The sequence below is a fragment of the Typopeltis vanoorti genome, chromosome 19, assembly GCF_054136105.1.
Source record: "Typopeltis vanoorti isolate ZY-2024b chromosome 19, IOZ_Tvanoo_1.0, whole genome shotgun sequence".
Lineage (NCBI taxonomy): Eukaryota > Metazoa > Arthropoda > Arachnida > Uropygi > Thelyphonidae > Typopeltis > Typopeltis vanoorti.
In genome coordinates this window covers 51102861-51116578 of record NC_143567.1, presented here as the reverse complement: position 1 = coordinate 51116578, position 13718 = coordinate 51102861, and the positions used below count along the sequence as shown (strand labels likewise).

Genomic DNA, 13718 nt, shown 5'->3' with positions numbered 1-13718 from the left:
TCATAACATCATGTGCTGACATAGATGAATATTGCTCGGCAAATATTGCCAAAATGCAAGCCCATTGCATTTTCTTATCTCATAGGCTTAAATTTCTGGTTTAAATTTAGACCTTTGAAAGTGCCGTTGTTTTGGTATTGCAGGTTACGAGAGATTTTACTGTACTTTGTTTTGTCATCATAACATTTAGTTTTTTAAAACATCCCTTATTTTCGTATAAAGTAGACCAATCTTGTCAGAGTCAAATTTTTTTGTGGCTAATAGATTTAAGTTGTATTTCTGAAGCCCTGATCATAGCAGAGGAATTGTCCTACAAGAGTGGAAGTGGAAAATTGTAGTACTAGTTGGGATTAATCAAATAGTATATCTAATAGGATGTTGTCATAGGCCAGGGAATGTGGAGAGTACTGATTGTGAAATGTTTAGACAAATTAGTTTAGTAAGTAAAAAAAGGAAGGTGATCCTAATGGGAGATTTTAATTATAGGGATGTGAATTGGAAAGAAGAGTAGTGTAAGGTAACAAGGAGAATTAATTGAGTTTCTGTAGGATAACTATCTTAAGCAGCATGTGATGGAAACAACACAAGGTTTTCAGGTGTTGGATTTTGTGTTATCCTCGCAGGATAGATATCAACACTGCCACCTGTTGGTGAGAGTGATCATGTGGTATTGGTTTGAAAGGTAGTCAAATGGAAAAGGTTGTTATCAAGAAGGTATATATATATGTGGAACTATAATGTGGGTGATTATGTGAAGCTCCATATTCAACTAGCATCAATATGTTGAGTTAATAAGTTGTGTAGCTAAGACGTTGACAGTGCATGAGAAATGATAAGACAGTATCTGACACAAGCAATACATAACTGCATACCAAGAGTTAAGTGAATAAATAAAGTAGGGGTGAGATGGAATAGTGAATTCTAGCAAGCAGTGTGGCAAAAGAAGTTATGGAGGTGGAGGTACAAACTAGTTTGTAGTGAACAGATGCATGAAGAATATAAGCTGTGAACTATAGGACAGAAAAGTGACAAGCATAGTTAAAAAAAGAAAAAGTAAGATATGAGAGGATTCTTTCTTTTAAAGTTACACTGTGGTCAGCATTCATAGTGAAGAATTTATGGTGACAAAAACACACATGTTGGAATAATTACTTTACTTGTAATTAAGAAAATAATATTTGGCATTTAAACCTCTGTATTGAGATCATCATCATCAGGAAAACATACATATGTACGTGACACTACACAGAAGTAAGATGAATCTAAATGTTTTGTTAATCATTTACCCTTTCCTGACCTCTGGTGGAAAAAATAAAATAAATAAAATATATACAAAATTAAAAATTAATTCACAAAATAAAATAAACTTTTCATACATATCAGTATAATAATATACCAATGACTAAAAAAAAAGTTTTATAGCAGAACTACATTAAACAATTTCTAAAGTCCTCTTATATTAAGGTTTTCTTCTGTCTGAGGTTGTTAATTATTACATGGATTGAAGATAGGTCCTCCAGATTCTTGGAATTATTAATCCATCATTCTTATTTAGATTTGGATGATGTTTCAGCATTTCACAGGCTTTTTTCAGCTTTCTCTCAAACCTGGTTTTGGTGTGGTGTATGGACTTGGTACTTTTCCAGTTAATTCTGTGACATGTTTGAAGTGTGTGGTCTGACAGGCCTGTTTTACCATAGTGAAAGAATTTAATGTGGCATTTATGTTCATCTTTTCTTATTGGGATGTGCACCCTGTTTCCCCCCTATGTCAAGTAGGTTGCAGGTGCACTGAATTTTGCAAACCCCTGGGTGGGCAAGGTATGGTAAGATATGAGAGGAGATTAGCCAGTTAGGTAGGTCAAAGCTAATCCAAGTAAATTTTTTTGGTATGTAGCAAGCAAAAGAGAAAAAAAATATGGTAGGTTGACACTGGTAGATAGTTATAGTGGCAGAGTAACCATTGCAAACGATAGTGGAATTATTTAATGAGCAATTCATTAATATATGTCTGACTAATGTGAATGATGCTATGTAGCATATAAAATAGAGGCAAAGTTAGGAGAATTAAAAGTGAAAGATTCAGAAGTGTATCAAGTTTTGGTTAGATGCAAATAAGGCTGTAGGAATGGATGACACATCACCATGTATTTTAAAGAATGTGCAAAAGAGTTAGCAATGCCCTTGACCTAGTTATTGAATGACCATCTTGCAGTAGTGAAGGTTCCTAAATGGAGTGGAAAGAAAGCAAAATACTATATCTCTACAGGCATAGGTCTAGGACAGAAGTTTACAATTATAGACTGGTCTGTATATCTCCAGTTGTAGTCAATGTGTTGGAGAAATTGGTGAGGAATAGAATACAGGATTGGGTTGATTGATATAACATTCTCTATGAAGGTCTTCATGGGTTTATGAAGGGTAGGTCTTGTTTTAGATCTACTTACATTTTACGATAAAATGAAAAAAGTGTTGGATAATGGAGATTTGTATGCTGTGATTTTCTTGAACTTTGCATTTGATAGATAGATTCATGACAGATTGGTGTATAAGCTGCAGAAGATGGGATTAGATAATAGATTGGTTAGATGAACTGTTCTTTCTGAAAGATACTAGCAAGTTGTATATGATGGAGCAGTGTCTCAGAAAAGGAAGGTGACTAGTGGCATGCCTCAGGGTTCTGTTCTTGGGCCCTACTATTTAACTTAATAGTAGGGCCCAATATCATTAACAATATTATTTGTTAATGATATTGTGGATTCACTGGGGAATCTTTAAATTTTGCTGATGGTGAAAAATTAGGTAGAATTATGAACTATTGCTGATGTTAATTCTCTACAGGAAGATTTGAATAGACTTTTAGCTTGGACAGATGAGTGAGGTTGTTGTTTTAGTATTAATAGAACAATGCAAGGTGTTGTTACCGAAATATAAGACTATGTACTGTATTGGTGGACTGTACTTCAGGAAGTGGATGAGATTCGGTATCTTGGGATGATGGAAGACAGTGGATTGAAGTTCTGAGGACATTGCAAGTGTTGTGGAGAATGCACATCACATTGCTGCTATGATAAAAAGTACATTAACATGTAGGGATAAGGAGGTGGTGGTGCCTCTATAGAGGCACCACCACCTCCTTTATATAGGGCATTGGTCCAACCACACATGGATTATTGTGCTCAGATTTGGTTGCTAAGTTTCATTGTGATGTGGAAACACTAGAGAGGGTCCAAAGACAATAACCAACGTGATAAAGAGACTCTGGAATGCTGTTTATGCAGAATGGTTGAAGGAATGCGGATTAGAGTTTGGTGAATAGGAAAAAAATAGGAGATATAATAGAGAACTTCAAGTTAGTTAAGGATTCTACCACATCAACACTAAAGGATTTATAAAAAGAGTGGAGATTAACATGGAAAGAATGAGAGGCCATCAGTGTAAGTTGTACAAAAATGTGGTGAAGAAGAGAGTGAGAAGTAAATTTTTTATGTTGAGAGTTTTGGCCGGGTGGAATGCATTGTGAATGTAGAGAGCATAAATAACTTTAAAGTTCATTATGATAGACATGTTGCTGATCGAAAGCACAGAAATATACATATATAAATATATTATATATATATATGTGATTCTGTTGAATTTCTCTTGAAACGCTGAAGTTGGTTGAACAGAGGCAGTGGAAATAAAAAAAGAAAGAGAAGTAGATTTACTGAGCTTCCCACCCTAAACACCAACTGCAGGGCACAGATTTTTCCAAACTTTTCCAGGGCATGTGTCTAAATGTGGGCTGTGTTAAACAATGCAGTAATTTCAAAGCCTACTATAATGTCCATATTTTTCAGGATAATATATACAATGGTACCTTGGTTTGCGAGCATAATTCATTTCGGAAATGTGCTTGTAATCCAAAGCACTCGTATATCAAAGCAAATTTCCTCATAAGAAATAATGGAAACTCAGATGATTCGTTCCAAAACTCAAAAATATTCATATAAAAATGATTAACACAAAATACATATACCTTCGTATACCTTATATATGTATACTTTTTTTATATTTTTATTATTTAAATGTATTATACATAAAGTAATCTAATTTATTAATTACATTACATTACAATTACATATTACAGTAATTGTATTGGGTAGGACGACTTTCATTGTCACTAACGGAATCACTGCTATCTGTTGACTCTTTTTCTTTTTGTGCGACTTTAACAAGGAACCTATCCAATGACACTTGCTTTTGCCTCCTTTTAAGGATTTCACGGAAATATGACATTGCATTGTCGTTAAACAGATTCATCGCTCACACTGCCACAGCCTTACTCGGATGGTGCTTTTCTACAAAAGTTTGCACTGTTTCCCACATTTTACACACCTCCCTAATCTCATTTGAAGAGAGGGATGTCTCCATCTTTTTCTCCTCCTCCTCAGACGAGATCTCCTCCATAACCTCTTGCTGTTGCTCGTGATACAGATCCATCAGTTCGTCGGTGGTAAACTCCTGGCCATGTTCCTCCACCAGCTCTTGAATGTCATCCTCATTCACCTCCAGTCCCATGGTCTTTCCCAAGGACACAATTTCATCGACAACTGGCAGCTCTTGTTCATGAGCAAACCTCTTGACGCAATCAGACCACAGTTTTCTCCAAGCAGAATTAAGGGTTCTCTTGGTGACCCCATCCCAGGCTTTATCGATGATCTTGACGCAGTTTACGATGTGGAAATGATTTTTCCAAAACTCTCAGAGGGTAAGGTTAGTTCCTTCGGTCACCTCAAAGCATCGCTAAAATAGTGCCTTGTTATAAAGCTTTTTAAAGTTCGAAATGACCTGTTGATCCATGGGCTGGAGTAATGGAGTAGTGTTGGGAGGAAGGAATGTGACCTTAATGAACTCGAATTCTTCCAGTAAGTCGTCCTCAAGGCTTTTAGGATGAGCCGGAGCATTATCCATAACCAACAAGACTTTGAGTGGCAATTTTTTTTTCTAAAAGGTATTTCTTCACTGCAGGACCGAAGACCTCCTTAATCCACTCAACGAACAAGATACGAGTGACCCAAGCCTTGCTGTTGGACCTCCACATAACATTTAACTGGCTCTTCTGCACCTTCCATTTCTTGAAGGCTCGTGGATTCTCAGAATGATACATGAGCAGGGGCTTGACTTTGAAATCACCACTTGCATTAACACCAAGCAAGAGGGTGTGACGGTCTTTCATGGGCTTGTGACCAAGCATTGCATTCTCTTCTGCTGTAATGTAGGTCCTCTTTGGCATCTTTTTCCAAAAAAGCTCTGTCTCATTGCAATTAAAAACTTGCTGTGGCAGGCAACACTCGGAAACCATGAGCTTCTGGAACTCGGCAATGAACGCCTCAGCTGCCTTTACGTCCGAACTCGCAGCCTCTCCATGCCTCGCAACTCTATGGATGCCACTTCTCCTCTTAAAGTCATCAAACCATCCCCTTCTCGCCTTGAAGCCTTCTTCGTTTTCTGTAGACGTACCTGACAGTTTACTTACGAGGTCGGCGTACAAGGATCTTCTCACAAATCAAATTCTCGGTCACAGTATCACTTGCTACTTGCTTCTCGTTTATCCACACCAAAAGCAACTTTTCTACATCTTCCAGAATACGTGGCCGTTACTTTGATACTCTTGTGAATCCTTCTGCTACATCTAGCCCCTTAGTTCTTCTTTCTTCTTTAATACTGTGCAAATCGTTGACGTAGACTTCTTATAAAATCTTGCGATGGCGGCCACTTGCATACCTTGTTCGTACTTCCCGATGATTTCCTTCTTAACTTCCACCATAATTATCTCCTTCTTCTTAAAGCCTTTCATTTCAACCCTTTTCTTTTGGGGCCATTGTCGTAGTACAGTTAATAAAGAACAGTCACTACATTTGGACACAAAATAAAAAAATGCTTTACGCTCACATATGTGGTCACAATGCTAGCATGAATGTTGACTATACGAATGAGGTATGCCGACTGAGACCAAGCGTGTGAGATGATTTCCCACAATGCCGAGCGGCTTGTGATCACGTGATGCTCGCAGACAAAGCGTACAGACCAAGTTACTCACAATCCAAGGTACCACTGTATATATATTTATATTTTTAAATTAAGATTTTAAATGGAATAGAATTTTTAATTTATTTATTCATATGGAGTTTCCTCCCTTTTCTCTCCCGTCCCTATTGGGGCGAGTTGAGCCCCCCCTCATAGGGGGTTAAGTATTTATGGCTGTAGATCTGTGTGTTCACGGGGCCAGTTTGCCTGCTTGTGGGATGAAAAAAACCCTTTCATCCCAGATAAACTGGGGGAAAAAACCCTACTGTCCACGCCCGAGGCCAGCTAACTTGGCTATGGCTGAGGAAGATCCTTAAGCTCCTCACGTCAGTGACGGGAATTGAACCCAGGACACTCCTTCCCCAGGCATATGGTTGTGAAGCGCAAAGCCACTAGACTAACCGTGTGGACAGAATTTTTAATAAAGGAGGAAGAATTATGAGTGGAAGATAAGTGATTTTGCTAACTGTTTGGCAAGTTTGTAAGTGGGATTGTCTATTGGGAAGGTATGGGGAGGAGTACAGTATTAGATTTGTAAAGTTTTGTGAACCCTATATATTCGAGATGATTTGACATAGTAAGGTTTTAGCTTAATTTCTTTGAGCCAGGATATAACTATATATATTATATATTTATATATATATATATATTTCTTTAAAATAATTTATATATACTTTTTAAAATACGAGGGTGGTCTGAAAAGTTCTCAGCCTAACAACGAAAAACGTAATTTATAATTTCAAAATTATTTTTATTTTTCAACATAATCTTCCTTAAGACTAATACATTTATCCCAGCACCATTATCGAACCTCTTGATTCGAAAAAAAACGCTAACCAGCGAGGAAGAGTTTTATTTTTGGGAACAGATAGAAGTCAGAGGGAGCCAAATTTGGGGAATAGGGTGGATGTTCCAACAATTCATAGTGCAGATCCCTTAATTTTCCCATTGTCAAAACACTTTTTTTTTGAGAAGGTGCATTGTCCTGATGAAAGATGAATTTTTTCTTCTGCAAACCAGGTCTTTTCTCACAAATTTTTTCGTCTAGTTTGGTTAAAAGATCGGAATAATATTACCCAGTTATTGTTTTACCCTTTTCAGGATAATTAATAAACAAAATGCCTTTAGCATCCCAAAACACCGATGCCATGATCTTTCCTGCTGATGGAACCGACTTTGTCTTCTTTGGTGCTGAACAACCGGCTTCTGTCCACTGTTTTGACTGGATTCTGGTGTGTAATGGTGAATCTAAGTCTCATCCATAGTAATAAATTGATGTACAAAATCAGTTTTTATTCTTGTTAAAAAGCTCCAAGCACTGTTCAGAGATTTTCATGCGAGTACGTTTTTGATCTGCTGTGAGCAAGCGTGGCACCCATCTTGTGCAAAGCTTTTTCATATGCAATTCTTCATGCAAAATATATCTTACATGTTCTTTTGAAATGCCTATAGTCTCAGCAATTTCACGCAATGGACTTGCCGGTTATCCAATACCATATCGTGCATTTGATCAATGATTTCTGGAGTTGTTACACTTTTTGGATGCCCTTCACATGGATCATCTTCAAGGCTTGTACAGCCATGTTTAAACTTGACAGCTCATTTCTTAATTGTCGAAAATGAAGGGGAAGAATGCTGCCCATAAACTTTTATGAACTTCAAATGAATTTCTTTTGGCGTTAAAACTTCTTTTACAAAGAATTTTATAACCCACAATACTCAATTTTATCCGTTTCAATGGATACAGACAACACTTTTGCTTCAGACAGCTGTATAAACAAACTACTTGAAAGAATAACTTGCAATTTCATATGGATGGCTATGACAGATGTACCAACTTAGAAAAAAAAATCTTGCTTATAGTGTTGCCATTTGTGGTCGAGGCCGAGAACTTTTCAGACCACCCTCGTATAGTAAGTTCTCAGTCTGTAATCTGGTATATAGGGCAGATTTCTAAAATACCTGTTTTAGAAATGATGATTAGTGTTGAATGTGGTGTATATAGGCTCTCTCTCCACAGTAGCTAACAATATTTTCTTTGACATGGCTGGAATTCTGACAGAATATAATCCTCCTAAATGCTGCATTCCACCTAAAGAAATATTAGCCATAAAAAACTTATATAACAACAAAAAAAATTGTCATAGCCAAAGTTGATAAGGATGATGCACCTATCAATAATCAAATAGATTATATTATATTAAAAATACTATCAGTTTAAAACCTGAATGTTAAAAAAAATAATAATAATTTTAAAAATCTTGCCCTGAAAATTTCAGACATTATGATCAGTTTGACATTGTGTCATTGTTTACCAATGACCTTTGACAGAGATCCTTGACTTAATTAGTCATATTTCCTCCGTGACATACATATTTTAAGCATTCAGATCATTTTTCATAGAAAGGAAAAATATACAAATAACTGGATGGGATTGTAATTGGTTCTCCTCTCCCCCTTGCCAGCCAATGTTCTGGAAAACCAAGCACTCAGCATAGCCACACATAAACCAACTGTTGGCTATGTAGATGATGTGTTTGCTATTTGTTCCCATGGCCTAGACGTATTAGATACATTTTAGTACATTTAAACAGCCAATATCTAGAAATATGCTTCATTATGGATAAAGAAACTAACAACTATCTTCCCTTATTAGATACATTAGTGACTTGACTACCAAATGGTTTCTTATGATCCTTTTTTTGTTTATACCTATACCTACAGAAAAGGATCATAACGAACTTACAAAAGATACTTACATAAGCATCATGACCACCCATTCCACAAGTATGGCATCCTCAAAGCACACACAGACCCAGGGATATATGTTTTAATGACAACACAACCCTTGAAATAAAATCGGGTATCTTCATGGCATTGTGAAGGCACTATAACCCCTATAATATAGACAAAATATAGCATGCCCTACCTATCCCTCCTGCAACGAACAAAATTGCAGCAAAACTATTTCCTTCCCTTATACTCAAGGTACCCCTGAAAAAATGGGCAAAGTTCTGTGCAAGTATAATCTCCATATCACTTTCAAATCACACATTCATAAGATTAGCTTTATTCTCTTGCACATCCTGGAGTATATAAAGGTCCCCGTGCCTGCAGCTTATCTTAGTTTATGGCAAGTTGGAAATTGTAGATCATGCTTTCGATATTTCTTCACACAGGATTAGATGGAAGAAGACAGCTTTGCTGCATAGAAGTTGCTGTAGGTCTGAGAGAGAGAGAGAATTTTTGAATTAGTATGAAGCACTCCTCTGTCATCAAATACTAATAGTATTTATTATACTACTAGTTTGTTATAAAGCAGTGTTTGCTATAGTGAAAGTCACTTGTAGTAGCTCCTGCTGTAAAGAGAGCTGTTCTCTCTGCATTCCAATGCAAAGAGAACAGCTCTCTTTACAGCAGAAACACAAATATAGGAACTATAAGTTAATTCCACTCACTACAACCATACAATGAAAAGCAACCTTATATAATTAGACAGCTGCTTCCAGTCCTCATCACTGGAACAACACACTCAGATAAAAAGCATTCTCCAAACATCTTCCAAGCCCAAAAAAAAAATCTGTCAGTCTCTGGAAAAGGAGATAGTATCATTTGTTACTCTAAATTAAAGATTCCAAGAAATTATATTCTTGGTTTCTTGGCATCTTTAATTTAGAGTAACAAATGATACTATCTACTTTATCACTTGTAAGCAAACAAAGTTTGTGCATGAAGTGATTTTACGACTGTGCTACTTGTATATAGAGGCTAATGACTTCATATCAATTGCCTTGATATCCAATAATGCAAGGCACATATCCTTACAAACATGTATAATGCTGTGCATTATGGGAAGGGCCACTACCCCTCTCAAACTTTCAACATCCATCTCTAATCTAAAGAGTATTTAGTAATAAGGTGTGACACCTTTTGACTACTTGTATATGGGAAATATATGACTTCTGCATTACTTCAACCTTTGTATCTCTTCTGGGTCTGGCTCCCACTGATGAGACCTCAATAAAGGTCGAAACCAGTCTGGGTAGTGGCCCTTCCCATACATGTCTGTAAGGATACGTGCTTTGCATTATAGAATACTAAGGCAATCCCAGTCATTAAGTGACTTCATGCACAAACTTTGTTTGCTTACACTTGGATAAAGGATGAAACTAAGAATATAATTTCTTGGCATCTTGAATATAACCAAGTGAAAAAAAACTTTCAACATTTGTTACTCCACATGATTGATTTGCATGATTTGTTCATTCCACCTATTACTTCTGCAGCAGGTACTGTGTACAAACACACGATAGTCAACAGTGTGTATTTGTTGTTAATAACGGCTTGGTTGCTACACCTCTTCTGTAAAAATTCATGGTATGCAGTTCTCTACATGTTGTGGAAACGCTACTTTGATTGCCTGTGGCTGTTTTTTTCTTAAGTACTAGGATTTCTAAGCTCTGACAACAAGCTGAGGTAATCAATATTCTCGAACTGTGTTTGTTTGTTCCTGTTAATCAGTCATTTAGACCTTTCTGTTTATATCTTGAACTCAGTGTGACTTATACACATCAATTACTTCAGCTGGCTGTACACTTGGGAATGTTTAACCTCCAAATCATCCTTGTCATGTTAATAAGTTAGTAATTACATGGATGCAAAGTTCCCATTAAGTTAATATAGCATTTGGATACTATTGAAATAACATGAATATGAAACCTATATTTTTGATATATTTTATTTGTTTGGCTATTTGGGTGGTTATATATGTAAACATTTTCCCCAAATGTCTTGCAACTGCTGTTCTCCTCTGAAATGCAGTTACGCTTTCTACATACTCATTGCTTTATCATTCTGCATATCATATTAAAATGACTTTAAGTAAACCATAAAATTTACACATTGCTTTTTTGCATCCATTTTCCTCAGATTGGAAAGATGTTTCATCACTTTTGTTAGGATTGCATGGTTTGATGCTAATTCAGTTTAATGTTCTCTTAATTTAGCACTCAGAATATAATCTAAAGTTAATTTTTTAGAATTTTAGCTTTCATTTTCACTCTTATTTTATTATTTTTTCCCCAGAAGAATCGTTTGTGCCTCCTGTATATTTATGCAGGGCATCAGTGCAGACCATGCTCAGCATAATTCACCATCTCAGACTCCACCAAAGTGAGAGGTAAAATATTATATAAATGTTTATTAATTTTTTTTTTTCATTTTGCATGCCGTAAATTTAAATCACTAGTAGAACCAATGTTTATGGAATTGTACATATGATGGGCAATTCACTATTTATTAATTTCTGCTTTATTTGTTAGCAGTGTAACACTATTGTAAAAGTTGATGTTTTCTTAATGAATTTTTATAAAGCAACTTTTTTTTTCAATCAGTTAATCTTTAAATTTAATTATGAACTCTAACATTATAAAGTTAATTAATTTATAAAATTTATTCTGATATGCTTAAGGTATTATATGTTCATGTATAGATTAGAAAAACAACCTCTTTGTATAAAGTAGTCAGAATTAGAATTACACAAAACTGACCAAAATTTATTCATAAACTTTCACATGAATAATAACTCTCCGTATATTAAAATATATTTCATTTGCAAAAGCTACTATACTTTATATTTATGATTTCATTTTTTCTGTATGATGCTAAGGCATTCATCTTGTATTGAAGCAATTTCGAGTGAAGTTCCTTATGGTTTTCACTCCAGGCTATGTCAGTCAATCTTATTGTTGTGATTTTGTGATTACATGGAGTGAAATTAGACTAAAACCTGAATCTGAGATTTGATCATTCCATTGGCATATCTGTTTAATAAGAGTCTTGCAACAGCACAGGTTCCAAGGAAGTGGAAGGAGGGTAAAATTGTTATACTGCATAAAGGTGGTCATAAGGCTGTAGCTTCAAATTATATGCCAATCTGTATATCTGGAGTTGTGGTGAAGGTACTAGAGAGATTGGTGAAAGGTACGATACAGCATTGGGCTGATAACAGCAGTATTCTCTGTGGTTATCAGCATGGGTTTGTTAAAGGGAGATGATGTTTCACTAAATTACTTATGTACTATAACAAGATGACAAATACCTTGGACAGGGGAGATGCTTATACAGTGGTGTACTTGGATTTTGCAAAAGCTTTTGATAGACTGCCACATGACAATCTGGTAAATAAATTGAAACAGATGGAATTGGATAACAGATTTCTGAGTTGGATCAGTGACTAGCTATCAGATAGGTATCATATTATGTACTGTATATTCATTATTCAGAAATGCTGCATATTTGTTAACATTCATTCTTTGAGGCACATAAATAAAGTTCCAAGTCATATATTCTGGTGACATAGCTCTAGACCATTACATCTCTTCTACCAAACTTTGCAGTTTAAATCTTTCACATAATAATAATAAATCATGTTCACTCATCTGATTGGATAAATCATAATGCATCCTTTTCCATTCTATAGTGGACTAAGAAGAATAGATGTCAGGTCACTGCTATGAAGAGTACATTTTATTTTATTTTAATTTAATTTAATTTAATTTTTTTTCCACTACCACCCTCCATCTTCCCACAAAACAAGCAAACCAGTTGGACATAATATATTGGCCTTGTATCCGTGGTTGCTTCATCCATAACCAAACATTTTGGTTTTCATAGAAGAGATTGCATGCACCAGCTTCTTCAATAAAATGAGTAGAATGCATTATCTGAAAAAGCGTACTGAATGTATTGAGAGAATTCACTGAATGATATGATATGATAGATATTGAATGAATTGCATATCTCTATGATTTCCTTCCTCTGGCAAGTTTTTTCTGTCATTTTCTGATGTGTACTGTTAATTCTTGGCAGCCTTAGCCAACTGTAATATATTTCCTTTGCAGTATTTTGGTGTCTTTACTTGTAATTCATAATTAGAAATTGCGAATGCATGTTATATCATGTAATTATCTTAATAAAGTTTTGGCATTTAATATGCATGATGACAATGACAAAGGAATTTTTTTATAAAAACATTTCATATGATTGTGCTTAATTTGCAGTAATAGCAGATCAGTAATTCAAGGAAACCATTTTATGCCAGAAGTCAATTTTCTTTATATTGCTCAAGCTGCTCACTTCTGTTCAGCTCATTTTACTACTATCTTATATATTCATATCTGGTGGGATGAAAACTTGAGGTAAGATATAAAACAACAGTAATGCAAAATTCTGTGGCATTTTTTAAACTTGAATGTTTTTTAATGAAATGGAATTTATAGTTAAATCAGGATCCAGATTTGCTTATATTTTTATTGTGATCCATAAATGGTTCAATTTTAAGTTTATTCTCACTTCTGAGTTTTCTGAAAAAATCACAAGTGAGAATTCAAAGAGTTCAATTATTATTCAGTGCTGATTTAATTAGTATAAGTCTTTTGAAACACTAAAATGGTATTAACATGACTGACAAATATGTAGTCATATGGATACTTGGAAAATTAAAGACAGAAACCTAAACTTGAAATAAATTTATCAGTTGTAAAATTTTTACCAAAGTATCATAGGTATCCTTAGTACAATAACAACAATGGAACACAAAATAAAATTATAATAAAATAATTAATTTCAATAAGACAACAGATGGTCAGT

At 35.2% G+C, this 13718-nt stretch overlaps 1 protein-coding gene across 2 annotated transcripts in view; it reads left to right on the top strand.

The window, feature by feature from the left end:
• The window catches only part of tefu (Serine/threonine-protein kinase tefu), a 409445-nt gene that overhangs the window by 196698 nt on the left and 199029 nt on the right, over positions 1–13718 (top strand). For both annotated transcript variants that reach the window (XM_090409436.1, XM_090409435.1), the window contains exons 16-17: positions 11154–11247; positions 13130–13267. In XM_090409436.1, the coding sequence (XP_090265562.1) occupies positions 11154–11247; positions 13130–13267 (232 nt within the window). The remainder of the gene's footprint in view (positions 1–11153; positions 11248–13129; positions 13268–13718) is intronic.